Consider the following 27,407-nt stretch of genomic DNA (forward strand, 5'->3'; position numbering starts at 1 on the left):
CCTGCAGCAAAAGTCAAAAGGTGATAGACAGCTCAGCTCCACCCACTCTGACATCACTGCAGGAATAAACACCCATTTCTTAAAGGTACTCTCACTACAGATATTTATAAACACCCATTTCTTAAAGGTGCTCTCACATGACAGTTCTCAGTAGTGAATTTAAACCTGATGTGCTTCTGTTAAAAGGTTTTTGTTGTCTTATGGATGTTAAAAGGAAAGTTTAAGTGTTACTTAGAATGTTGTATTCTTTGGGGTTGTATTTGAATTGATGGCTGCAAAGATGTTCACTGTCTGTTTAAAAAAAGTTAACTTGAGTTCATAGAATAAACATTGTTTTGCTTTAAGAAAATACTGTCAGATGTCTGCTGCACCACACCTGTAGAGTGGGCCGTGAGCTCCCCATACCACAATCTAGTAAAAGTTGTGGGTCAGGTGAACTCCATGATACACTTTGGGGTTCTCTAAACCCTGGCCCATTACAAATCGGGGGCTCGAGGGGGATAAAAGCCTATCTATTGGATTGGCTTTGTGAACTTAAAGACAGTGAGGGGTGAGCATATTGTGGTTGCTTTTCAGGTGTGGTATTTCAGTTAAGTAGGGAGTGTGTTGTGGACAATGGCTCGTTCAGAGGCTCTGAAGGTTTTGGGGGTGGAGATGGTCACATGCAATACCTTACGGACAGACACTAAAAACGGACTGTTAGATTTGGCACCAAACATTGCAGTTAACATTACCTGACAAAATGCGAAAAGATGAGGTAATTATGACGGTGGCTAAGCATTTAAAATTGCCTGAGATAGAGTTTGACTCATTGGCAATGGCAAAAATTCAGTTACAAATTCAACAAATGGAATATGAAAAAGAATTAAAGCGGCTTGAATACGAAAGAGAGAGAGGAAAAAGAAAAAGAGAGGGAAGAAAGGAAAACAGAAAGAATAGCCCTAGCAGAACAAAAAGAGAAAGGGAGATACAGTTCAGGGAAAAAGAAAGAGAGAAAGAGAGAGGGAGGAAAAAGAAAGAGAGAGAATTTGAACTTCGGAAAATGGCCATGAAACATGACAGTCAGTTAAAACTGGCGGATAGGAGCTGATTTAGCACCCTGTGCTAAATGGCTGGCTTTTAAAGCAGACCAAGGCAGGCCAGCAGCACGGTTCAATTCCCGCACCAGCCTCCTCGAACAGGCGCCGGAATGTGGCGACTGGGGGCTTTTCACAGTAACTTCACTTGAAGCCTACTTGTGACAATAAGCGATTTTCATTCATTTCATGTAAAGGGAAATGCACAGTTGGAGGATAATGATGAGGATAGTGAGAAAGAGCGTCATAGTCGAATGCTTGGTGGAGATCTACTTAAATATGTCCAAGCATTGCCAAGGTTTGACGAGAAAGAGGTAGAAGCCTTTTTCATTTCATTTGAGAAGGTGGCTAAACAAACGAAATGGCCACAGGACATGTGGGTATTACTGATTCAAACAAAGCTGGCAGGTAGGGCGAGTGAAGTGTTTGCATCACGACCGGAGGAGGTATCTGGGACGTGTGAGGAGGTGAAAAAATCCATCTTAGGTGCATATGAACCAGTGCCTGAAGCCTACAGGCAAAGGTTTAGAAATTTAAGGAAAGAATTTGGTCAAACATACATGGAGTTTGAATGGATCAAACAGAGTAATTTTGATCGGTGGATAAGGGCTTTGAAAATAGACCAAACGTATGAAGCTCTCAGAGAAAGTATACTTTTGGAGGAGTTTAAAAATTCAATTCCTGATGTAGTGAGAACTCATGTGGAAGAGCAGAGGATTAAAATTGCGAGGTCAGCAGCAGAAGTGGCAGGTGATTGTGAATTAGTGCATAAATCAAAGCTTGGTTTCCGACATCAGTTTCAGCCTGTGAGGGATAGAAACTGGGGACATGGGAAATGCTCGTGGTTCAGGTAAAGGTGATCTGATGGGAGATAATAAGGATAGTGTACCTCAGATTAAAAAGGAAATCCAGGAGGTTCGAAAAGAAATGAAAAGTTTCAAATGTTTTCACTGTAATAAACTAGGCCATGTAAAGTCACAGTGTTGGTGGTTGAAGAAATGCACTGGGAAGGCTGATGTGATAAAACAGGGTTTGTTAAAGTGGGAAAGGAAAGCCCAAGTGAAGCAAAGGAGGTGCAAAAGATTGTACAGCCTGATCAAGAGGTGGTTGGTAAGAAGGTGCCAGATCTCTTTAAAGAAATTACTTGTGTGGGTCAAGTTTATTCATGTGTATCAGGAGAAACAGGTAAAGAAGTCACAATTTTAAGAGATACGGGAGCTTGTCAATCTTTAATGGTAAGAGATGAGGAGTTATGCAGTTTTGGAAGAATGTTGCCAGAAAAGGTAGTAATATGTGGAATTCAGGGGGAGAAGAGTAGTGTTCCATTATATAAGGTAAGGTTGGAAAGTCCAGTGAAGAGTGGTGAAGTGGTAGCAGGAGTAATAGAGAAACTATCTTGTCCAGGAATACAGTTTATGATATAGCTGGATCGCAGGTGGGAGTGATGCCTACTGTGGTTGATAAGCCAGTGGAAAAACAGACAACTGAAATGTTGAAGGACGATTATCCTGGTTTTTTTCCGGATTGTGGAGTAACAAGGCCGCAAAGTCACAGGTTAAGCCAAGAGGAGAAATCAGAGTGACGATAAAGGTGAAATGCCATTATCACAAATGATTTTTGATCAGATGGTTGGAAAAGAACAGGTAGAGGATGTGGCGGATATTTTTGGTTCAGGAAAATTGGCGGAGTTACAACAGAAAGATTTAGAAATAAAACGGATGGATTAGAAAGCGTACACGGGGGGGGGGGGCTAGCAATATTTGGAGTAGTGGACGAACAGGGAGTGCAGAAGGCGAAAGAGGCCGACATTCTGGCCTTTGCGTCCCTAGTAGCTCGGCGAAGGATCTTGCTAATGTGGAAGGAGGCGAAGCCCCCCAGCCTGGAGAAATGATATGGCTGGGTTCATAAAGTTGGAGAGGATTAAGTTCGCCTTGAGAGGGTCTGCGCAGGGGTTCTACAGGCGGTGGCAACCGTTCCTAGACTATCTCACGGAGCGTTAGAGGAAGGTCGGTCAGCAGTAGCAGCAACCTTGGGGGGGGGGGGAACGTCCTGGGTGGGTGTGGGGGGGGGGGGGCCTGCCTGGGAGGGTGGATAAGCAAGAGATAACATGAAGGGTTGGGGAAACTGGCACGTACGGGTGAGGGCCAGTGTACAAAGCGGTGTAAATATATCATTTTGCCATGTATATATCTTGCTCTGCGCGATTTCTCTTTTTTTTTTGTTACGAGGGGGGGGGGGGTTATTGTTTGTAAGGGAGAAAAATTGTGTTAAAAAACTTTAATAAACATATTTTTAAAAAAAGAAAGCGTACACAGAAGAGGAATCGGAGTGTATACCAGAGTGTTATTACCGTAAAGATGATGTCTAAATGAGAAAATGGAGACCTTTAGTAGATGTACGAGGCAAGTTTTTTACGCAGAGGGTAGTGGGTGCCTGGAACTCGCTACCGGAGGAGGTGGTGGAAGCAGGGACGATAGTGACATTTAAGGGGCATCTTGATAAATACATGAATACGATGGGAATAGAGGGATACGGACCCAGGAAGTGTAGAAGATTGTAGTTTAGTCGGGCAGCATGGTCGGCACGGGCTTGGAGGGCCGAAGGGCATGTTTCTGTGCTGTACATTTCTTTGTTCTTTGTTCTTATATATGCAGGCGGATGGAAAGTGGGCAGAAGTTCATCAAGTAGTATTGCCGGTAAGGTATAGAAAGAAGGTGTTGTGAATTGCACATGAGTTACCAGTGGGAGGTCATTTGGGAGTAAGGAAAACTCAAGCTAAAATACAAAAACATTTTTATTGGCCTGGACTACATAAAGATGCAGTTAAATTTTGTCGCTCATGTCACACACGTCAAGTGATAGGGAAACCTCAAGCAGTGATAAAACCAGCGTCCTTAATACCCATTCCAGCATTTGAGGAATCTTTTAAAAGGGTCTTAATTGATTGCGTAGGACCGCTTCCTAAAACGAAAAGTGAGAAATCAGAACTTACATTATTGGACTACGTGTCAAATTTTGGGGAGCGATTAAATAGAACAGGTGAATTGGCTGGACAGCATTTAAAAGTTGCACAACATGTGATGAAATGGGTAGCGGACAAGAAATCCAAAGTTTGTAGTTTTGCCAGTGGAGATAAAGTTTTTGTATTGTTACCAGTGGTAGGTGAACCTTTAAAAGCAAGGTTTTGTGGACCTTATCAAATTGAAAGGAAATTAAGTGAGGTGAATTATGTGGTAAAAACACCAGAAAGAAGAAAAAGTCACCGAGTGTGTCATGTGAATATGCTTAAAAGATACTTTGGAAGGGAAGGGAGGAGGTTTTAATGATTCTAACTCAAAGTGACGAACTAAATCCAGATGACAGTGAATTTGACATACCTCAAATTAAATTGGAAAACGAGGATGTTCTTAAAAATTGGGATAAATTGTTGAGTTACCTTCCAGAGGAAAAACGGACTGACCTGAGTTATTGAGATCACATGGGCAAGTTTGTGGAGATAAATTGGAAAGTACTAAAATGGCTATACATGATGTAGATGTGTTGGGTGTCTTAAAAAATATTAAGGTAGATAAGTCCCCAGGGCCTGATGGGATCTACCCCAGAATACTGAAGGAGGCTGGAGAGGAAATTGCTGAGGCCTTGACAGAAATCTTTGGATCCTCACTGTCTTCAGGGGATGTCCCGGAGGACTGGAGAATAGCCAATGTTGTTCCTCTGTTTAAGAAGGGTAGCAAGGATAATCCCGGGAACTACAGGCCGGTGAGCCTTACTTCAGTGGTAGGGAAATTACTGGAGAGAATTCTTCGAGACAGGATCTACTCCCATTTGGAAGCAAATGGACATATTAGTGAGAGGCAGCACGGTTTTGTGAAGGGGAGGTCGTGTCTCACTAACTTGATAGAGTTTTTCGAGGAGGTCACTAAGATGATTGATGCAGGTAGGGCAGTGGATGTTGTCTATATGGACTTCAGTAAGGCCTTTGACAAAGTCCCTCATGGTAGACTAGTACAAAAGGTGAAGTCACACGGGATCAGGGCTGGCAAGGTGGACACAGAACTGGCTCGGTCATAGAAGGCAGAGAGTAGCAATGGAAGGATGCTTTTCTAATTGGAGGCTGTGACCAGTGGTGTTCCACAGGGATCAGTGCTGGGACCTTTGCTGTTTGTAGTATATATAAATGATTTGGAGGAAAATGTAACTGGTCTGATTAGTAAGTTTGCAGACGACACAAAGGTTGGTGGAATTGCGGATAGCGATGAGGACTGTCAGAGGATACAGCAGGATTTAGATTGTTTGGAGACTTGGGCAGAGAGATGGCAGATGGAGTTTAATCCGGACAAATGTGAGGTAATGCATTTTGGAAGGTCTAATGCAGGTAGGGAATATACAGTGAATGGTAGCACCCTCAAGAGTATTGAAAGTCAAAGAGATCTAGGAGTACAGGTCCACAGGTCACTGAAAGGGGCAGCACAGGTGGAGAAGGTAGTCAAGAAGGCATACGGCATGCTTGCCTTCATTGACCGGGGCACTGAGTATAAGAATTGGCAAGTCATGTTGCAGCTGTATAAAACCTTAGTTATAGTATAGTGGAGTATAGTGTTCAATTCTGGTCGCCACAGTACCAGAAGGATGTGGAGGCTTTAGAGAGGGTGCAGAAGAGATTTACCAGAATGTTGCCTGGTATGGAGGGCATTAGCTATGAGGACCGGTTGAATAAACTCGGTTTGTTCTCACTGGAACGAAGGAGGTTGAGGGGAGACCTGATAGAGGTCTACAAAATTATGAGGGGCATAGACAGAGTGGATAGTCAGAGGCTTTTCCCCAGGGTAGAGAGGTCAATTACTAGGGGGCATAGGTTTAAGGTGAGAGGGGCAAGGTTTAGAGTAGATGTACGAGGCAAGTTTTTTACGCAGAGGGTAGTGGGTGCCTGGAACTCGCTACCGGAGGAGATGGTGGAAGCAGGGACAATAGTGATATTTAAGTGGCATCTTGACAAATACATGAATACGATGGGAATAGAGGGATACGGACCCAGGAAGTGTAGACGATTGTAGTTCAGTCGGGCAGCATGGTCGGCACGGGCTTGGAGGGCCGAAGGGCATGTTCCTGTGCTGTACATTTCTTTGTTCTTTGTTCTATGATTCCACAATTCAACTGTCCGACAATGAAGGGAGAATAGAGGGAACTCCATGAGGGGCCTGACTTTGTCAGCTCAAGATGTTTAAAAACATATAACACACCTGACATTAACAAAAAATGTTAATTCACCATAACCTGCTCACACGGTCGATAGTCTTTCAGATAGACAAAGCGAGTGCACCACACATTAAAACCTAGACACCCTCACTCAAAACAATATACCCAGAACTCACCAGCACAAACAAACAACACATCATCCTCTTGGTGAATGCCACCTACACAGGATGCGATATCTCTGCTGTCCTCGGATTCCACTCCACCACTAGGGCAACTAAAGAGGAAGTGCAAGCAGAGAAAGAAAAAGTATATGGTACCATCTCCCCACACACCGTGTAGGAGGAGGCCATTCAGCCCATCAGGTCTACACCAGCCCTTGGAAAGAGGACCCTACTTAAGCCCATCCCTCCACCCTATCCCCTTAATCCAGTAGCCCCACCTAACCTTTTGGAAATTAAGGGGCAATTTAGTATGGCCAATCCACCTAACCTGCACATCTTTGGACTGTGGGAGGACCCGAAGAAAACTCACGCAGACACGGGGAGAACGTACAGACTCCGCACAGACAGTCACCTGAGGCCGGAATTGAACCTGGGACCCTGGAGCTGTGAGGCAGCAATGCTAACCACCGTGCCACCCAAAATAGTTGTTAATATAGCTCTTTGACTGGCATCCATTTTAAGAATACATCTCGACATAACTTTGCAACATTTTTAGATTTAAAAGTTTTTTTAAATTTCAGAGCATCCAATTCTTTTTTTCCAATTAAGGGGCAATTTAGCATGGCCAATTCACCTACGCTATACTTTTTTTTGGGTTGTGGGGGTAAGACCCACGCAGACACAGGGAGAATGTGCAAACTCCAAACGGACAGTGACCCGGGTCCAGGATCGAACCCGGGTCCTCTGCGCCATGAGGCAGCAATGCTAACCACTCCCGGTACCATCTCCCCACACACACACCTCCTGGCACCATCACCCCACACACCTCCTGGCACCATCACCCCACACACACACACCTCCCGGCACTATCACCCCACACACACACCACCCGGTACCATCTCCTCACACACACACACCACACGGTACCATCACCCCACACACACACACCTCCCGGCACCATCACCACACACACACACACCACCCGGTACCATCTCCCCACACACACACACACCTCCTGGCACCATCACCCCACACACACACACAGCTCCTGGCACCGTCACCCCACACACACACACACCTCCCAGCACCATGGCCCCCAACACACACACCGCCCAGCACCAACACCCCACACAGCAGCCCCATCAGCACCAACTCCCACTATCTCCATATTTTTTTCAAGATGCCCTCCTGGATGCTCCTTACAAACTCTGCCCCATCCAAGCCCCTCGCACTAAGTGAGTCCCAGTCAATATGGGTGTAGTTAATATCACCCACAACAACTCTGTTGCTTTTACACCTTCCCAAAATCTGCCTACATATCTGCTCCTCTATCTCCCACTGGCTGTTGGGAGGTCTGTAGTAAACCCCCAACATTGTGGCTGCACCCTTACTATTCCTTTTTTAAAAATCAATTTAGAGTACCCAATTCATTTTTTCCAATTAAGGGGCAATTTAGCGTGGCCAATCCACCTACCCTGCACATCTTTGGGTTATGGGGCGAAACCCACGCAAACACGGGAGAATGTGAAAACTCCACATGTACAGTGACCCAGAGCCGGGATAGAACCTGGGACCTCAGCGCCGTGAGACAGCAATGCTAACCACTGCGCCACCGTGCTGCCCCCCACCCTTCTTATTCCTGAGATCTACCCATATTGCCTCTGAGGTGTCCTCCCGCAGTACAGCTTGTGATATTCTCCCTAACCAGCACTGCATCCACCCTTTTTCCATCCCCTCTATCCCGCCTGAAACATCAAAAGCCTGGAATGTAAAGCTGCCACTCCTGTCCTTCCCTCAGCCAAGTATCAAAGAACAAAGAAAAGTACAGCACAGGAACAGGCCCTACGGCCCTCCAAGCCCGTGCCGACCATGCTGCCCGTCTAAACTACAATCTTCTACACTTCCTGAGTCCGTATCCCTCTATTTCCATCCTATTTGTCAAGATGCCCCTTAACTGTCACTATCGTCCCTGCTTCCACCACATCCTCTGGCAGCGAGTTCCAGGCGCCCACTACCCTCTGTGTAAAAAACTTGCCGCGTACATCTCCTCTAAACCTTGCCCCTCGCACCTTAAACCTATGCCCCCTAGTAATTGACCCCTCTACCCTGGGAAAAAGCCTCTGACTATACACTCTGTCTATACCCCTCATAATTTTGTAGACCTCTATCATAGAATTTACAGTGCAGAAGGAGGCCATTCGGCCCATCGAGTCTGCACCAGCTCTTGGAAAGAGCACCCTACCCAAGGTCCATACCTCCACCCTATCCCCATAACCTAGTAACCCAACACTAAGGGCAATTTTGGACACTATGCGCAATTTAGCATGGCCAATCCACCTAACCCGCACATCTTTGGACTGTGGGAGGAAACCGGAGCACCCGGAGGAAACCCTCGCACACACGGGGAGAATGTGCAGACTCCGCACAGACAGTGACCCAAGCCAGGAATCGAACCTGGGACCCTGGAGCTGTGAAGCAATTGTGCTAACCACAATGCTACCGTGCTGCCCTATCAGGTCGCCCCTCAACCTCAGTCGTTCCAGTGAGAACAAACAGAGTTTATTCAACCACTCCTCATAGCAAATGCCCTCCATACCAGGCAACATCCTGGTAAATCTCTTCTGCACCCTCTCTAAAGCCTGCACATCCTTCTGGTAGTGTGGCGACCAGAATTGGATACGACCTATACTCCATGTGTGGCCTAACTAAGTTCCTATACAGCTGCAAGGTAGAAGCCAGGTATTTCTGATACAACTAGTATAGGTAAAGGATAGCTGTTTAAGCATAAATATTAAGGCCCAGTTTTAAATACCCATTTTAAAATGAGGATTTCAGCACCCATAACCTCAAAACATATAACTTCAATTGATACATTAAACAGCATAATTCCATCATAGATTAAAACAGCATAGTTGCAAGACAATTTGACACTATGCTTGTGCTACTGTAAAGGACAAGGGCTGAATTCCATGGCAACGAGGTGGCAGGAGTCCAGTGCAGTTTGTAGAGCATTGAATCAAATATATATTTGATTCCAGCTTTCACGACATGAAGTCTCCATTGTTACATTAGCCAAGCTAGCTTAAAACCAGTTTATTGCCGGTAAAGATAAAGCAGAATATCTCATTCCTTAACATAGACAAGTATGCAGATACGCAACATTGAAAGCTAATGTTGCACATTGAAGATGGATGGCTTGCGGTCAAATCAAATGTGTTTGAGTCTAACCCAAACCAATTAGGACTATATTGGGGTGTGATTAGATGACTTAAGACAGATATGAAAGTGTATAACTGAAAAGTTTCCCCCCGCCATTTTAGTCTGTCTGTCAGTCTGTTAGTCTGGTTAGTCTGTCTTTGTAGTGATGTAGTGTTTTAGTGTGTTTCTGTAGTAGTGTTTAGTGTGTTTTTGGAGTGTAGTTTTGGAGTGTTTTTGAGGTCTTGACGTTTAGCTTTAGATTAGCTCTCTCTCTCTTTTTCATGTTTCATTTCCAGACTTTGACCTTTTAAAAGTTACTTTCGAGCTGTCTGCCGAAGCAAAAAGATAATGTCTTTGATTCTTCTGAAAGCTTCAAATTGTCTACGAATTGCCTTTTAAATGACTTTCAAATTGTAATCAATAGAAGAAAAATAAAACAATTCTTATTGGCACCCGAGAAGTTTTAACTGCAAATTTCTACTGAGTCCCAGTATTCGCAAAGTGCAAAGTAACCGAATAGTAGGAATACTATAAATTCCTTCACCTTTACACAGTCAAATAATAGTAGGAATCCAACAACTTGGCGTAGTCCAAAAATATTTCAGATTCTTTCAACTTGTCGTAGTTCGGCAGGATAAGATCCTTCAACTAAGATACCTTCAACTTGGCGTAGTCGGCAGCTGCGGGGGGGGGGGGGGGGGGGTAAAGAGTACTGAGAACGACCTTCGGAGGAGGCCCAGGTGACGACGGAAAGCTTCAAAGATAATCGGAGGCCCAGAAGGCAGCTGGAACCCACGGCTAGACTAGGGTAAGAAATATCTTTTTCACCCATTAAAAGTCTTAAAGCCACATCAATCAGTGCGTTGTCCGTTGAAAAGAACATTTTTATAGACTGTGTTAAATCAATCAGGTGCCAGTCTTTGAGACTAACATAGACGTGGCTGGAAGATACTGCAGTAACTAAAATAAAACGGGACTGAAAAAATAGTCACGGCAGTCAGCGATCAAGGAAAATTTATGGCTGATACAAATCAAAGTGCAGATTCAGAGCCTTTAGCAGGCAGAAAATTACTCCCCACTACATCCAAGGGGGCTGCTGGAATACCAGATGTTTCTGTTGAAGATATGTTGGGGGATTTTAGATCTTTCATTCGTAGACAATTTGGACTGTCTGAAGTTGCCACAAAAATTGAATCAAAATATGATATCCCCAAAGGACAGTGGTCCCTTGATAATATCAAGAAGACATGGGGTAAGACCACACGGTTAAACGGTGGAAGACGTATGAAATTGTCTTTTGCAGTAATGGCACAGCTCCAAAAACATCAAAAGACAATTGCAAAAACTAAATTTGATCATGAGTATAGGTCCACTAAAGACCAACTAATTGCAGTTGTTGAAGCAAGATGCAAAATCCAAACTTGAGCATTGATGAAATTAAAACAGAATTGAGAGTTGCAAAATCCAAACTTGAGCATTATGATGAAATTAAAACAGAATTAGAACAAAGAACAAAGAAATGTACAGCACAGGAACAGGCCTTACGGCCCTCCAAGCCCGTGCCGACCATGCTGCCCGACTAAACTACAATCTTCTACACTTCCTGGGTCCGTATCCCTCTATTCCCATCCTATTCATGTATTTGTCAAGATGCCCCTTAAATGTCACTATTGTCCCTGCTTCCACCACCTCCTCCGGTAGCGAGTTCCAGGCACCCACTACCCTCTGCGTTAAAAATTTGCCTCGTACATCTACTCTAAACCTTGCCCCTCTCACCTTAAACCTTTGCCCCCTAGTAATTGACCCCTCTACCCTGGGGAAAAGCCTCTGACTATCCACTCTGTCTATGCCCCTCATAATTTTGTAGACCTCTATCAGGTCTCCCCTCAACCTCCTTCGTTCCAGTGAGAACAAACCGAGTTTATTCAACTGCTCCTCATAGCTAATGCCCTCCATACCAGGCAACATTCTGGTAAATCTCTTCCGCACCCTCTCTAAAGCCTCCACATCCTTCTGGTAGTGTGGCGACCAGAATTGCAAAACAAAACCTCTGAACTCCAGCAGTTATCTTTTCAATTAGCAGAATTCCAAATTCAAGTTTTTAAAGTGGAGTCAGAATACCAACAGTTGTAATTAAAAACTGAGCGAATTGAATTTGAAAATTGCAAGTTAATCGAAGAAAGATGTGTTTTAGAAAGAGATATAAACAACGTCACTGAACACTGCAATATCTCGGTGCAGAAATTTGAACAAACAGCACAAACTCAGAAAGCAGCCCAAGCACCCCACCTAGTGGCACAATCGGCAATTGCACAGCCGAGAACAAATGTCAAGAATAAATCAGTTCCTTTGTCAGATGAATCAGACGAAGATAGTGTTCAAATCCAGCCCATGTTACCTGCTGCTCCAGCGGCGGCTGTTGCAGCACCTGCAGGAATATCAGCAGGAACTACAATTTCACCACCAGCGCCAGGGCAAACATGTAACCTTGCTCCATTAAAATCATGTAAGAAAATACCACAATGCCTTTTCTGTGGTAGAGTAGGACACTGGATGGCAAAATGCTATCATAAACAACGGATGGATTCGTGAGATGATAATGAAGTAGACAATGTTCACTACAATACATTTCCACCTCGTGGTCAACAATGTAACGAGTACCAACAAGACAAACCCAGTATGGCTTCTGGTCAGTACCACTGGCTAAGCAACTACAACCATGGCTTGCTTTTACAATCAGCAACAGTATCACAATAGCCCAACTGTTTACCACATGGCTTTACAGAATCATCTCAGGCAACTGCCTGTTCGGCCTTCCACCATTATCCAATATGAAGATGATGTTCTGATAACCTCCATCAATAAAGATGATCATGACAAAGATGTACGGATGGTCTTGAACCACCTCAGTGCTAATAGTCACAAAGCTAGCTTTCACAAAGCACAAATTGCCCAGAAAGAAGATGTTTACTTGGGACAGAAAATTTCCAAAGGAAAAAGGGAACTGACTCAGAACAGAACGACTGCCATCAAAGCAGCTAAAGAAACCTCAATGTATCGCTAAAAAGTTGCCAAGAACTGTCAACTTAAGAAAACTGTCATTATTCTGAATATTGCTTTATTAATTTTAAGAAATTAACATATCTTGTTAGCTGTGTTTCCTTTGACAGAATCAACGAATTGATCGACAGAAAACCAAGATACAGTGCAAGATCGGTTCAGTTATATATTCAATAAGTTATTATATTTGATATTTTAAAATAAATGTTTAAAATTAGCCTGGAAATTAAAACTTCAAACAATGTGGAAGCTGGTTTTAAAAAAAACAAAACAAAACTCTGATTAAAAGCAAATCTATATTCCAAAAGAACAGATCATTCAAAGACATTTGATAACGGGAATTTGGCAGCAATCCAACTTTTACTCCCAGTCCATTTGAGTGACAAATATAAAAAACGTTTAGAGATGCGAATGGCATCATTCCAAGCTATACGCCCCTTTTTTGTCTCTGCAAGAAAATTAACCCTTTCAACAAGCTAGTGTGTATAATCCAGAAGATGTCAAAGACTTGATATCAATTTTGATAATCATTTTACCATTTATTACTAGATCATATGTTCAACTTTTATTGTATAATCATTTTATTTGTAGACATGAAGTTCTTATTAATTGTTTATTGCTGAATTATGTAATCATGATATCAATTTTCAATCAGTATATCAATGTTAAGATCTGTAAAATGTTAACCGTAGTATTACAAAATCGAATGGCACTTGACTATGTGCTAGCTGAAAAAGGTGGCACCTGTGCCCTGATTGGTGCAGAATGTTGCACTTTCATTCCCGATAACTCTAAAGAAGTTAAAGATTTGGCATTACATATCCAAAAAGAAATCAAAAAACTTGATCCACCCCAATTTATCTCTCTGGGATAAAATGTGTGGGTGGCTTGGACACACTGGAATCTCCACATTAAGAATAATCCTATTCTCCTGTGTAGCTGTATTCATTATTTACATAACATACCAATGTGCTAAGTGCATAAAAAAACTCTTCGCTAAACGCAGGGGACCAACTATCAGAATGATTCAAACTAACCCAACTGTACCCACATTGATAAGTTTGAGCTGAAATACTATTATTGAAATGTTATTGATCAATCAACTATTTGACTGTATTATTAACATATTGTATAATTTATTAATACTGAATCAGTAGGATCAAATTTGATTAATTTATTAATTATAATAATTATTTTGAAATGCCTGTTGCAATGCTAAGTGTCCATTCCATTGTTTAAAACTGCAATGACAATATGAATGAGTTATTCTTTGCGCTTTTACCATTAATGATGTATTTTATCTTATGGTGATATACCTCACTTAATTTTTCGATTTATCATCGGGCCGACTGTAGAAGCCAGGTATTTCTGATACAACTAGTATAGGTAAAAGATAGCTGTTTAAGCATAAATATTAAGCCCCAGTTTTAAATGCCAATTTTAAAATGAGGATTTCAGTACCCATAACCTCAGGTCATCTCAAAACATATAGCTTCAATAGATACATGAAACAGCATAATTCCATCATAGGTTAAAACAGCATAGTTGCATGACAATTTGACACTATGCTTGTGCTACTGTCAAGAACAAGGGCTGAATTCCATGGCAACGAGGTGGCAGGAGTCCAGTGCAGTTTGTAGAGCATTGAATCAAGTATATATCTGATTCCAGCTTTCTCGACATGAAGTCTCCATTATTACATTAGCCAAGCTAGCTTAAAACCAGTTTATTGCCGGTAAAGATAAAGTAGAATATCTAATTCTCCTTTAAAAACACTTACTTTCACAGGAGCAGGCCATTGGATTTCGGCAGGAGCGGTGCGCAAGAGATTTCTGGGAGGTAAGTTTCTCCTTTAAAAACACTTACTTTCACAGGAGCAGGCCATTGGATTTCGGCGGGAGCGGTGCGCAAGTGATTTCTGGGAGGTAAGTTTCTCCTTTAAAAACACTAAAGCACTTCTTTTCTGTTTTATTTTTTTTCGACCCGCGGACTTCTGGGAAGGGCCCCCCCCCCCACCAATAAATTCTGGTGGAGAGGAAACCCGAGACACTACACATGTAGTGTCTCCCACCCACCCGCCTCCTCTAACCTAATAATAAGATCCATTGGTGTGAGGTAAGTGCCATATTATATTATTATTTTTTCTTTTTAAATTTACTGATTAGCCAGATCTTGGTTGGAAGTTAGAGGGATGGCAGGGAAGGGAGTGCAATGTTCCTCCTGCAGGATGTTTGAGGTGAGGGATGCCGTTAGTGTCCCTGCTGATTTTACCTGCAGGAGGTGCAGCCATCTCCAGCTCCTCCAAGACCGAGTTAGGGAACTGGACCTGGAGTTGGAAGAACTTCGGATCATTCGGGAGGCAGAGGGGGTCATAGATAGCAGCTTCAGGGAATTAGTTACACCAAAGATTGGAGATAGATGGGTAACTGTAAGAGGGACTGGGAAAAAGCAGTCAGTGCAGGGATCCCCTGCGGTCGTTCTCCTGAGTAACAAGTATACCGCTTTGGATACTTGTGGGGAGGGGACTTACCAGGGGTAAGCCATGGGGTACAGGCCTCTGGCACGGAGTCTGTCCCTGTTGCTCAGAAGGGAAGGGGGGAGAGGAGCAGAGCATTAGTAATTGGGGACTCGATAGTCAGGGGCACAGATAGGAGATTTTGTGGGAGCGAGAGAGACTCACGTTTGGTATGTTGCCGCCCAGGTGCAAGGGTACGTGATGTCTCGGATCGTGTTTTCCGGGTCCTTAAGGGGGAGGGGGAGCAGCCCCAAGTCGTGGTCCACATTGGCACTAACGACATAGGTAGGAAAGGGGACAAGAATGTCAGGCAGGCTTTCAGGGAGCTAGGATGGAAGCTCAGAACTAGAACAAACAGAGTTGTTATCTCTGGGTTGTTGCCCGTGCCACGTGATAATGAGATGAGGAATAGGGGGAGAGAGCAATTAAACACGTGGCTACAGGGATGGTGCAGGCGGGAGGGATTCAGATTTCTGGATAACTGGGGCTCTTTCTGGGGAAGGTGGGACCTCTTCAGACAGGATGGTCTACATCTGAACCTGAGGGGCACAAATATCCTGGGGGGGGGGGGGGGGGGGGGAAGATTTGTTAGTGCTCTTTGGGGGGTTTAAACTAATGCAGCAGGGGCATGGGAACCTGGATGGTAGTTTTAGGGTACGGGAGAATGAGAGTAGAGAGGTCAGGAGCACAGATTTGACTTTGCAGGAGGGGGCCAGTATTCAGGTAGGTGGTTTGAAGTGTGTCTACTTCAATGCCAGGAGTATACGAAATAAGGTAGGGGAACTGGCAGCATGGGTTGGTACCTGGAACTTCGATGTTGTGGCCATTTCGGATACATGGATAGAGCAGGGACAGGAATGGATGTTGCAGGTTCCGGGGTTTAGGTGTTTTAGTAAGCTCAGAGAAGGAGGCAAAAGAGGGGGAAGTATGGAGCTGCTAGTCAAGAGCAGTATTACGGTGGCGGAGAGGATGCTAGATGGGGACTCTTCTTCCGAGGTAGTATAGGCTGAGGTTAGAAACAGGAAAGGAGAGGTCACCCTGTTGGGAGTTTTCTATAGGCCTCCAAATAGTTCTGGGGATGTAGAGGAAAGGATGGCGAAGATGATTCTGGATAAGAGCGAAAGTAACAGGGTAGTTATTATGGGAGACTTTAACTTTCCAAATATTGACTGGAAAAGATATAGTTCGAGTACATTAGATGGGTCGTTTTTTGTACAATGTGTGCAGGAGGGTTTCCTGACACAATATGTTGACAGGCCAACAAGAGGCGAGGCCACTTTGGATTTGGTTTTGGGTAATGAACCAGGCTAGGTGTTGGATTTGGAGGTAGGAGAGCACTTTGGAGACAGTGACCACAATTCGGTGACGTTTACGTTAATGATGGAAAGGGATAAGTATACACCGCAGGGCAAGAGTTATAGCTGGGGGAAGGGCGATTATGGTGCCATTCGACGTGGCTTGGGGGGGGATAGGTTGGAGAAGTAGGCTGCAAGTGTTGGGCACGCTGGATAAGTGGGGCTTGTTCAAGGATCAGCTACTGCGTGTTCTTGATAAGTATGTACCGGTCAGGCAGGGAGGAAGGCGAGGGAACCGTGGTTTACCAAAGAAGTGGAATCTCTTGTTAAAAGGAAGAAGGAGGCCTATGTGAAGATGAGGTGTGAAGTTTCAGTTGGGGCGATGGATAGTTACAAGGTAGCGAGGAAGGATCTAAAGAGAGAGCTAAGATGAGCAATTAATGATGTATTTAACCTTTTCTGATATATCTCACTTAATTTTTTGATTTATCAAAGGGCCGACTGTAGAAGCCAGGTATTTCAAATACAACTAGTATAGGTAAAAGATAGCTGTTTAAGTACTCATTTTTAAAAATGAGAATTTCAGCACACATAAGTTCAGGACTTCAATATGATACATGAAACAGCATAAAATTCCATTATAAGATTATAGCAGCACAGTTGCAAGACAATTTGACACTGCTTGTGCTAATTGTCAAGGCCAAGGACTGAGTTCCATGGCAACTAGGTGGCAAGAGTCCAATGCAGTTTGTAAGAGCATTGAATCATACATATATATTCTCGATATGAAGTCTCAATTGTTACATTAGCCATGCCAGCTAAAAGATTAGCAAAATATCACATTCCATAACATGTAGACATGAAACAATTAAAGGGCTGATGTTGCACATTGAAGATGGACGGCTTGCCATCAAATCAAATGTGTTTGAGTCTGACCCAAACCAATTAGGATTATGTTGGGGTGTAATTAGATGACTTAAGACAGATATGAAAGTGTATAACTGAAAAGTTTCCGCCCGCCATTTTAGTATTGTCTTTGGGGGGGGGGGGGGGGGGTGTTGTGCGAAGATGTCTTTGTGTTGTCTTTCTGTTAGTTTAGTCAGTTTTGTCCTTAATAGTCTCCATTTTAGAGATGTCTTTTGGGGGTTCTGTCAGTCTAACAGTCTGTGTCAGTGATGTTAGTCCACTTTTGACTTTGAGTTTGAGTTTAGCTGAAGATTAGCTTTCTCTCTCTCTTCATGTTTCATTGCCAGACTTTGACCTTTTAAAAGTTACTTTCGAGCTGTCTGCCTAAGCAAAGAAAGATAATGTCTGTAATTCTCTGAAAGCTTTGAATTGTTTACGAATTGCCTTTTAAATGACTTTCAAATTGTAATCAAGCGACTACAAATAAAACAATTCTTTTTGGCACCTGAGAAGTTTATACTGCAAATTTCTGCTGAGTTCCAGTATTCGCAAAGTGCTACTGATAACCGAATAGCAGAGATGATATAAATTCCTTCAACTATACACAGTCGAATAATACAAGGAATCGAACAACTTGACATAGTCAAGAAATAGTACAAATCTTACAACTTGTCGTATTGCGCCAGGACTTGATTCATCAACTAAGCTTCCCCCAAACTTGGTGTAGTTCGACAGGTTAAGATCCCCATAAATTAAAGATTCCTATAACACACACACCTCCCAGCACCAACTCCCCACACACACCTCCCAGAACAAACTCCCCACACACACACCTCCCAGCACCATCTCCCAACACACACACACCTCCCAGCACCATCTCATAGATAAGTAACATAGGAACAGGACTACGCCATTCAGCCCCTCGAGTCTATCCTCCCATTTAATGATTTGACCATGCTTTGACGAAGAATTGTCGAGATTCAAAACATTAGCTCTCTTTTCACTTCACAAATGCAGTCAGACCTGCTGTGATCGCCCAGTATTTTCTGTTTTTACTGCCATTTAATGTGATCAGGGCTGATCTGCGGCCGGCGTCCATATGGCTACCTTTGGCCAATATAGTTTAGTATCTTTCATATTGGGCCCATTTCATTTAATATCTTTCATATTTGGCAGCACGGTGGCATTGCTGCCTCACAGCGCCAGGGACCCAGGTTCAATTCCCGGCTTGGGTCACTGTCTGTGCGGAGTTTGTACATTCTCCCATGTCTGCAGGCGGTTCCTCCGGTTTCCTCCCACAGTCCAAAGATGTGCAGGTTCGGTGGATTGGCCTTGATCAATTGCCCTTTAATCTCCAAAAGATAGGTGGGGTTATTGGGCTATGGGAATAGGGTGGGTTGTGGGCCTAGGTAGGATGTTCTTTGAGAGGGTAGGTGCAGACTTCGATTTATCAAAGGGCCGACAGTAGAAGCCAGGTATTTCAAATACAACTAGTATAGGTAAAAGATAGCTGTTTAAGTACTCATTTTTAAAAATGAGAATTTCAGCACACATAAATTCAGGACTTCAATATGATACATGAAACAGCATAAAATTCCATTATAAGATTATAGCAGCACAGTTGCAAGACAATTTGACACTGCTTGTGCTAATTGTCAAGGCCAAGGCCTGAGTTCCATGGCAACTAGGTGGCAAGAGTCCAATGCAGTTTGTAAGAGCATTGAATCATATATATATTCTCAATATGAAGTCTCAATTGTTACATTAGCCAAGCCAGCTAAAAGATTAGCAAAATATCACATTCCATAACATGTAGACATGAAACAATTAAAGGGGTGATGTTGCACATTGAAGATGGACGGCTTGCCATCAAATCAAATGTGTTTGAGTCTGACCCAAATCAATTAGGATTATGTTGGGGTGTAATTAGATGACTTAAGACAGATATGAAAGTGTATAACTGAAAAGTTTCCGCCCGCCATTTTAGTATTGTCTTTGGGGGTGTGTTGTGCTGTGTTGTCTTTGATTCTGTCAGTTTGTCTTTCTGTTAGTTTAGTCAGTTTTGTCCTTAATAGTCTCCATTTTAGAGATGTCTTTTGGGGGTTCTGTCAGTCTAACAGTCTGTGTCAGCGATGTTAGTCCACTTTTGACTTTGAGTTTGAGTTTAGCTGAAGATTAGCTTTCTCTCTCTCTTCATGTTTCATTGCCAGACTTTGACCTTTTAAAAGTTACTTTCGAGCTGTCTGCCTAAGCAAAGAAAGATAATGTCTGTAATTCTCTGAAAGCTTCGAATTGTCTACGAATTGCCTTTTAAATGACTTTCAAATTGTAATCAAGCGACTACAAATAAAACAATTCTTTTTGGCACCTGAGAAGTTTATACTGCAAATTTCTGCGGAGTTCCAGTATTCGCAAAGTGCTACTGATAACCGAATAGCAGAGATGATATAAATTCCTTCAACTATACACAGTCGAATAATACAAGGAATCGAACAACTTGGCAAAGTCCAGAAATAGTACAAATCTTACAACTTGTCGTATTGCGCCAGGACTTGATTCATCAACTAAGCTTCCCTCAAACTTGGTGTAGTTCGACAGGTTAAGATCCCCATAAATTATAGATTCCTATAGTGTCGAATGGCCTCCTTCTGCACTGTAGTGATTCCATCTCCCCACATACACACACTTCCCAGCTCTATCTTTCCACCCTGCCCAGACAGAACCCACCCACGAGGGGACATGAAGCACTGCAGGGCGAGCACGGTGACTGGCACTATTTCAATAACTGGAACAATGGTTGCACTACTCAAAGCATTGAATATTTTTCACACATTGAGAGGGGCTGCTTGTGGCTGCAAAAAAAAAAAAAAACTTGGCTTTAAGATATCTGACTGCGTGGACATGCTGTTAGATTTCTGTACCTTCTGCCATTCACGGCTTCTTCTGGAGTTTCTTCAACAAACATACCGGCAGACTGGAAAGAAAAAAAAAGGAGTAGGATCAGTGTAAAAGGCACCAGGTTAAAGTCCAACAGCGTGCCCGAGGCAGGCAGAGCATGGCGCGTCCGAGGCAGGCAGAGCACGGCGTGACCGAGGTAGGCAGAGCACGGCGCGTCCGAGGCAGGCAGAGCACGGCGTGCACGAAGCAAGCAGAGCACGGCGCATCCGAGACAGGCAGAGCACGGCGCGCACGAGGCAGGCAGGGCGCGGCGCGCCCGAGGCAGGCAGAGCGCTGCGTGCACGAGGCAGGCAGAGCGCTGCGTGCACGAGGCAGGCAGAGCGCTGCGTGCACGAGGCAGGCAGAGCACGGCGCGCATGAGGCAGGCAGAGTGCTGCGTGCACGAGGCAGGCAGAGCGCTGCGCGCACGAGGCAGGCAGAGCGCGGCGCGCACGAGGCAGGCAGAGCGCGGCGCGCACGAGGCAGGCAGAGCGCTGCGCGCACAGGCAGGCAGAGCGCTGTGCGCACGAGGCAGGCAGAACGCGGCGCGCCTGAGGCAGGCAGAGCACGGCGTGCATGAGGCAGGCAGAGCGCTGCGTCCCCGAGGCAGGCAGAGCGCTGCGTGCCCGAGGCAGGCAGAGTGCAGCGCGCAGGAGGAAGCAGGCAGAGCGCGGCATCGGGCGCATCTGAGACAGGCAGAGAACGGCGCGCACGAGGCAGGCAGAGCGCGGCGCGCCCGAGGCAGGCAGAGCGCGGCGCGCCCGAGGCAGGCAGAGCGCGGCGCGCCCGAGGCAGGCAGAGCGCGGCGCGCCCGAGGCAGGCAGAGCGCGGCGCGCACGAGGCAGGCAGAGCGCGGCGCGCACGAGGCAGGCAGAGCGCGGCGCGCACGAGGCAGGCAGAGCGCTGCGTGCCCGAGGCAGGCAGAGAGCGGCGCGCACGAGGCAGGCAGAGCGCGGCGCGCACGAGGCAGGCAGAGCGCTGCGCGCACGAGGCAGGCAGAGCGCTGCGTGCACGAGGCAGGCAAAACGCGGCGCGCCTGAGGCAGGCAGAGCGCGGCGTCCCCGAGGCAGGCAGAGCGCTGCGTGCCCGAGGCAGGCAGAGAGCGGCGCGCAGGAGGAGGCAGGCAGAGCGCGGCGCGTCCCGAGGCTGGCAGAGCGCGGCGCGTCCCGAGGCTGGCAGAGCGCGGCGCGCACGAGGCAGGCAGAGCGCGGCGCGCACGAGGCAGGCAGAGCGCGGCGTCCCCGAGGCAGGCAGAGCGCTGCGTGCCCGAGGCAGGCAGAGCGCGGCGCGCAGGAGGAGGCAGGCAGAGCGCGGCGCGCAGGAGGAGGCAGGCAGAGCGCGGCGCGTCCCGAGGCAGGCAGAGCGCGGCGTCCCCGAGGCAGGCAGAGCGCGGCGTGCCCGAGGCAGGCAGAGCGCGGCGCGCAGGAGGAGGCAGGCAGAGCGCGGCGCGTCCCGAGGCTGGCAGAGCGCGGCGCGTCCCGAGGCTGGCAGAGCGCGGCGCGCACGAGGCAGGCAGAGCGCGGCGCGCCCGAGGCAGGCAGAGCGCGGCATCCCCGAGGCAGGCAGAGCGCTGCGTGCCCGAGGCAGGCAGAGAGCGGCGCGCAGGAGGAGGCAAGCAGAGCGCGGCGCGTCCCGAGGCTGGCAGAGCGCGGCGCGTCCCGAGGCTGGCAGAGCGCGGCGCGCACGAGGCAGGCAGAGCGCGGCGCGCACGAGGCAGGCAGAGCGCGGCGTCCCCGAGGCAGGCAGAGCGCTGCGTGCCCGAGGAGGCAGGCAGAGCGCGGCGCGTCCCGAGGCAGGCAGAGCGCGGCGTCCCCGAGGCAGGCAGAGCGCTGCGTGCCCGAGGCAGGCAGAGCGCGGCGCGCAGGAGGAGGCAGGCAGAGCGCGGCGCGTCCCGAGGCTGGCAGAGCGCGGCGCGTCCCGAGGCTGGCAGAGCGCGGCGCGTCCCGAGGCTGGCAGAGCGCGGCGCGTCCCGAGGCTGGCAGAGCGCGGCGCGCACGAGGCAGGCAGAGCGCGGCGCGCCCGAGGCAGGCAGAGCGCGGCGCGCCCGAGGCAGGCAGAGCGCGGCGCGCCCGAGGCAGGCAGAGCGCGGCGCGCCCGAGGCAGGCAGAGCGCGGCGCGCCCGAGGCAGGCAGAGCGCGGCGCGCCCGAGGCAGGCAGAGCGCGGCGCGCCCGAGGCAGGCAGAGCGCTGCGCGCCCGAGGCAGGCAGAGAGCGGCGCGCAGGAGGAGGCAGGCAGAGCGCGGCGCGTCCCGAGGCAGGCAGAGCGCGGCGTCCCCGAGGCAGGCAGAGCGCTGCGTGCCCGAGGCAGGCAGAGAGCGGCGCGCAGGAGGAGGCAGGCAGAGCGCGGCGCGTCCCGAGGCTGGCAGAGCGCGGCGCGTCCAGAGGCTGGCAGAGCGCGGCGCGCACGAGGCTGGCAGAGCGCGGCGCGCACGAGGCAGGCAGAGCGCGGCGCGCACGAGGCAGGCAGAGCGCGGCGTCCCCGAGGCAGGCAGAGCGCTGCGTGCCCGAGGCAGGCAGAGCGCGGCGCGCAGGAGGAGGCAGGCAGAGCGCGGCGCGTCCCGAGGCTGGCAGAGCGCGGCGCGTCCCGAGGCTGGCAGAGCGCGGCACGCCCGAGGCAGGCAGAGCGCGGCACGCCCGAGGCAGGCAGAGCGCGAGGGGCAGCGAGCGCGAGGGGCAGCGAGCGCGAGGGGCAGCGAGCGCGAGGGGCAGCGAGCGCGAGGGGCAGCGAGCGCGAGGGGCAGCGAGCGCGAGGGGCAGCGAGCGCGAGGGGCAGCGAGCGCGAGGGGCAGCGAGCGCGAGGGGCAGCGAGCGCGAGGGGCAGCGAGCGCGAGGGGCAGCGAGCGCGAGGGGCAGCGAGCGCGAGGGGCAGCGAGCGCGAGGGGCAGCGAGCGCGAGGGGCAGCGAGCGCGAGGGGCAGCGAGCGCGAGGGGCAGCGAGCGCGAGGGGCAGCGAGCGCGAGGGGCAGCGAGCGCGAGGGGCAGCGAGCGCGAGGGGCAGCGAGCGCGAGGGGCAGCGAGCGCGAGGGGCAGCGAGCGCTGCGTGCCCGAGGCAGGCAGAGCGCTGCGTGCCCGAGGCAGGCAGAGCGCTGCGTGCGCGAGGGCGAGGGGCGGCGAGGGCGAGGGGCGGCGAGGGCGCGAGGGCCGGCGAGGGCGCGAGGGGCGGCGAGGGCGCGAGGGGCGGCGAGGGCGCGAGGGGCGGCGAGGGCGCGAGGGGCGGCGAGGGCGCGAGGGGCGGCGAGGGCCGGCGAGGGCGCGAGGGGCGGCGAGGGCGCGAGGGGCCGCGAGGGGCGGCGAGGGCGCGAGGGGCGGCGAGGGCGCGAGGGGCGGCGAGGGCGCGAGGGGCGGCGAGGGCGCGAGGGGCGGCGAGGGCGCGAGGGGCGGCGAGGGCGCGAGGGGCGGCGAGGGCGCGAGGGGCGGCGACGAGGGCCCGAGGGGCGGCGAGGGCCCGAGGGGCGGCGAGGGCCCGAGGGGCGGCGAGGGCCCGAGGGGCGGCGAGGGCGCGAGGGGCGGCGAGGGCGCGAGGGGCGGAGAGGGCGCGAGGGGCGGAGAGGGCGCGAGGGGCGGAGAGGGCGCGAGGGGCGGAGAGGGCGCGAGGGGCGGAGAGGGCGCGAGGGGCGGAGAGGGCGCGAGGGGCGGAGAGGGCGCGAGGGGCGGAGAGGGCGCGAGGGACGGAGAGCGGGCGAGGGACGGAGAGCGGGCGAGGGACGGAGAGCGGGCGAGGGACGGAGAGCGGGCGAGGGACGGAGAGCGGGCGAGGGACGGAGAGCGGGCGAGGGACGGAGAGAGGGCGAGGGACGGAGAGAGGGCGAGGGACGGAGAGAGGGCGAGGGACGGAGAGAGGGCGAGGGACGGAGAGAGGGCGAGGGACGGAGAGAGGGCGAGGGACGGAGAGGGCGAGGGACGGAGAGAGCGAGGGACGGAGAGAGCGAGGGACTGAGCGAGAGCGAGGGACAGAGCGAGAGCGAGGGACAGAGCGAGAGCGAGGGACAGAGCGAGAGCGAGGGACAGAGCGAGGGACAGAGAGAGAGCGAGGGACAGAGAGAGAGCGAGGGACAGAGAGAGAGCGAGGGACAGAGAGAGAGCGAGGGACAGAGAGAGAGCGAGGGACAGAGAGAGAGCGAGGGACAGAGAGAGAGCGAGGGACAGAGAGAGAGCGAGGGACAGAGAGAGAGCGAGGGACAGAGAGAGAGCGAGGGACAGAGAGAGAGCGAGGGACAGCGAGAGAGCGAGGGACAGCGAGAGAGCGAGGGACAGCGAGAGAGCGAGGGACAGCGAGAGAGCGGGGGACAGAGAGAGAGCGAGGGACAGCGAGAGAGCGAGGGAGAGAGAGCGAGGGACAGAGAGTCGCAGCGAGATCAGAGTCATTGCAAAACAAGGAGAGCAGTATCAGTTGATACCAATTACCTTTTCCTGACTGTTTCCATCTATTCTCTCCATCTGATCACTGCCAATCTGTGCATCCTCAGTGGATTGGTCATCATCTGCTAACTGTTCCGGGGGATTTTGCTCCTCCTGACTTTCCGGCTCTTTTTGTATGTCCAACTCTGGGTTGGGCATGGTGATTGGCTCTTCTGGTGCATGCTGCCTCCGCCGCAGCCGCTCAATCTCCCGGGGCACAGGCGCTGGTACCACTGGCAGCCCAAACTCTAATTTCCGCAAGAGCTGGCTTTGTGCTTGTTTCAGACATTTCTCATAAGTCTCCAGCTGGCACAGGATAACGCTTGTGTACTGATCTGGGTCCAAGTTGCTGGGACAAAATGGTATGCCCCAGAAATAGTGAACCAATCCAGCAGTATTTGTCAAATTACCCCTCAGAGAGCTGGACTTGGAGGGTGCTGGTCCAAGGCATTCAGTCTGTATACAAAGCCGGTCAGATTCCTGCAGCTCCCCCCTCCTCCAGTCATTCACTGCTGGCAATGCAAGTCGAATGTTCTCTACTTCAGAGTGGTGAGAGCCACTGCAATCTCTCTGCTCCCGCATCTCCAATGATTTAGCCTCAGGACTGAAGTACTGTGCTGTACTTTCTTGGTCTAATGCTGGCTGTGTGGTCGACAGGCTCTTCTGATCATTGTGCTGACTTGCTGCCATGTGCATATCCTTCTCCACCTCACGAGGAGACAGCTCCTTGAAGCCTTTAAAACTGTCCACACACCGACAAGGAGAGACATTGAAGGGAGGGGAATAATCATTTTGAAGTTTTACATTCTTCACAGGGGACCGGGAACTGAGAGACAATCCTTTCTCTGGCGAAATGGTGATGCGGGACTCCTGCGAGCAACGGACAACCTCTTCACTCAACTTCTCTAAAACCACCAATGGGCTGAAGACATGCTCCCTCCTGTCTGACTGATTCAACCCATGGGGAGACACGGATTCCACCTCCTGCAGCTTCTCAGGAGACAAGTCATCACCAGCAGCATGTTTACTGCTCACTACTGGCACACAATCTCCCATCTTACTGCCAGTCACAGTCTGTGTCAACACACCACCAACAAGGGTCACATCTGGGCTCTGGGTCTAAAACAGATCAACAGAATTGTTACAGTACAGAAGGCATTCAAGCCACCGTGCTTGCTCTGGTTCAACAAATCAAAAATTCATCGAGTTTCATTCTGCGCCCGTCTTCCCGTAAACCGGCACAACACAACCATTAAATCCCTCTCAGCCATGCTGAGTGTGAAACTCCAATTTCACAGACACACCTCCCAATCGGAGTTTCAGAGACACTCCTCCCAATCCCAATTTCAGACAGACACACCTTCCAATCCCAGTTTCAGACAGACACACCTTCCAATCCCAGTTTCAGAGAGACACACCTTCCAATCCCAGTTTCAGAGACACACCTTCCAATCCCAGTTTGAGAGAGACACACAATCGAATCCCAGTTTCAAACAGACACATCTTCCAATCCTCACTTCAAAGGGACACACCTCCCAATCCCAATTTCAAAGAGACACACCTTCCAATCCTGACTTCAAAGGGACACACATTCCAATCCCAATTTCAGAGAGACACAGCTTCCAATCCCAGTTACAGAGACACACCTTCCAATCCCAGTTTCAAAGAGACACAGCTTCCAATCCCAGTATCAGAGAATCGCCTTCCAATCCCAGTATGAGAGAGACACGCCTTCCAATCCCAGTTTGAGAGAGACACGCCTTCCAATCCCAGTTTCAGAGAGACACACTTTCCAATCCCAGTTTCAGAGAGACACTCCTTCCAATCCCAGTTTCAGAGAGACACACTTTCCAATCCCAGTTTCAGAGAGACACTCGTTCCAATCCCAGTTTCAGAGAGACACACCTTCCAATCCCAGTTTCAAAGAGACACACATTCCAATCCCAACTTCAGAGAGACACACCTTCCAATCCCAGTTTCAGAGACACACCTTCCAATCCCAGTTTGAGAGAGACACTCCTTCCAATCCCAGTTTCAGAGAGACACACTTTCCAATCCCAGTTTCAGAGAGACACTCGTTCCAATCCCAGTTTCAGAGAGACACACCTTCCAATCCCAGTTTCAAAGAGACACACATTCCAGTCCCAACTTCAGAGAGACACACCATCCAATCCCAATTTCAGAGAGACACCGCTGCCAATCCCAGTTTCAGAGACACACCTTCCAATCCCAGTTTAAAAGAGACACACCTTCCAATCCCAGTTTAAGAGAGACACACCTTCCAATCCCAGTTTCAGAGAGACACACCTTCCAGTCCCAATTTCAGACAGACACACCTTCCAATCCCAGTTTCAGAGAGACACACCTTCCAATCCCAGTTTCAGAGACACACAATCCAATCCCAGTTTCAAAGAGACACACTTTCCAATCCCAGTTTCAGAGAAACACTCCTTCCAATCCCAGTTTAAGAGTGACACACCTTCCAATCCCAGTTTCAAAGAGACACACCCTCCAATCCCAGTTTCAGAGAGACACACCTTCCAATCCCAGTTTAAGAGAGACACACATTCCAATCCCAATTTTAGAGACACACCTTCCAATTCCAGTGTCAGAGACACACCTTCCAATCCCAGATTCAAAAAGAGACACAGCTTCCAATCCCAGTAT

The 27,407-nt window shown here is 49.1% G+C and overlaps 1 protein-coding gene across 3 annotated transcripts in view; it reads right to left on the bottom strand.

The window, feature by feature from the left end:
• Positions 1-27,407, bottom strand: part of uimc1 (ubiquitin interaction motif containing 1) — a 175,728-nt gene that overhangs the window by 113,618 nt on the left and 34,703 nt on the right. For all 3 annotated transcript variants that reach the window (XR_011948286.1, XM_072511842.1, XM_072511841.1), the window contains exons 2-4: positions 24,747-25,859; positions 20,329-20,381; positions 6,449-6,546 (exon numbers count right to left, since the gene is read on the bottom strand). Coding sequence is in view for 2 of the 3 variants with exons in the window: in XM_072511842.1 (XP_072367943.1) it covers positions 6,449-6,546; positions 20,329-20,381; positions 24,747-25,859 (1,264 nt within the window). In the remaining variant the exon portion in view is untranslated. The remainder of the gene's footprint in view (positions 1-6,448; positions 6,547-20,328; positions 20,382-24,746; positions 25,860-27,407) is intronic.

The sequence above is a fragment of the Scyliorhinus torazame genome, chromosome 7 (genome assembly GCF_047496885.1).
Source record: "Scyliorhinus torazame isolate Kashiwa2021f chromosome 7, sScyTor2.1, whole genome shotgun sequence".
NCBI classification, from domain to species: domain Eukaryota; kingdom Metazoa; phylum Chordata; class Chondrichthyes; order Carcharhiniformes; family Scyliorhinidae; genus Scyliorhinus; species Scyliorhinus torazame.